This window comes from Bison bison, unplaced genomic scaffold (genome assembly GCF_000754665.1).
Source record: "Bison bison bison isolate TAMUID 2011002044 unplaced genomic scaffold, Bison_UMD1.0 scf7180017845530, whole genome shotgun sequence".
In the NCBI taxonomy this organism is placed as follows: domain Eukaryota; kingdom Metazoa; phylum Chordata; class Mammalia; order Artiodactyla; family Bovidae; genus Bison; species Bison bison.
This window is the reverse complement of record NW_011476103.1, coordinates 17,355-18,529: the sequence shown is the minus strand read 5'-3', so window position 1 is coordinate 18,529 and position 1,175 is coordinate 17,355. Positions and strand designations below refer to the sequence as shown.

General features: G+C 43.5%; 1 protein-coding gene across 1 annotated transcript in view; it reads left to right on the top strand.

The window, feature by feature from the left end:
* Positions 1-225: 225 nt before the first annotated feature.
* Positions 226-1,175, top strand: part of LOC104985378 (zinc finger protein OZF-like) — an 8,756-nt gene continuing 7,806 nt past the window's right edge. Inside the window, 1 exon segment of the mRNA XM_010835523.1 lies at positions 226-237. Coding sequence (XP_010833825.1) covers positions 226-237 — 12 coding nt within the window.

The following is a 1,175-nucleotide window of genomic DNA, read 5'->3' as shown; positions in this document are numbered from 1 at the left end:
CCATCTTATCTGTGATCCTGCAGAGAAGATTCTTAGGGTGCATCACCTATTTCGGTTTGAGGGGCTGGGGGTCATGTCCAGGTGAAGGTTGGGGCTTGAATTCTGATGGGTCTGGAAGTCTGGAGTCTCAAGGCTTCTTCTTCATCCTCAGATTGACCTGCCTTGTGCTTGGATTGGCTGTGAGTGAAATCGTGAGAAAGGCTCCTGGTGACTGAGCTGTTGAAGATGGAGCCCCTGGTAAGTAGTGATGCCTCCTCCTGAAATTACACCCCAAGTGCCATTAGATGGACAAGGTTTCCAAACTGGCTTCTATGTTCCAAGCACAAGCAGGCAGGGTTCAGATATCTGAGCTCAAATTACCTTTGTCCAGGACTCTGGGATAGTTATCATGGGTCAGGTCTATCAATAATAAGAAACTAATCTCATTCTTTACAGTAAACAAATTTATGAGAGCTTGCACTAATCTTGTGTATTTACAGAAGAGATAATAAAATTTCTTTTTACTTATTAAACCCTTGTCCTGATTGGCGAAAGATTAATTTGTTGGTTATTTTTGGACATGAGGGGTTTAGGAGCAGTAATGGCAAGTAGTAGAGGTCAGTGAGGAGAAGACATCACAAGCCCTGGAGAGTCAGAGGTTACAGCCCTGAGTGTAGCTAATCTAGTGTTATACCACCTGATGTGAAGCTGTTCAGTGTTGACAGGAACAGAAGGTTCCTGTCTTTCAGGTTTGGGACTAAAAGAGAATCATTCTACTTTTTTTCAGTTTTTAACCTCTACTCAGTACATATGCACTATTGAAAATTACTGAAAAAGTCAACAAACTATCATTAGCATTCTTTCCCCAAATCACACATTTTCAGTTCTGTTCAGTCATGTCTGACTCTGGGAGCCCATGGACTGCAGCACACCAGGCCGCCCTGTCTACCACCAACTACTGGAGTTTACTCAAACATGTCCATTGAGTCGGTGATGCCATCCAACCATCTTATCCTCTGTCATCCCCTTCTCCTCCTGACTTCAATCTTGCCAAGCATCAGGGTCTTTTCAAATGAGTCAGTTCTTTGCATCAGGTGGCCAAAGTATTGGAGTTTCAGCTTCAGCATCAGTCCTTCTAATGAATATTCAGGACTGATTTCCTTTAGGATGGACTGGTTGGATCTCCTTGCAGTCCA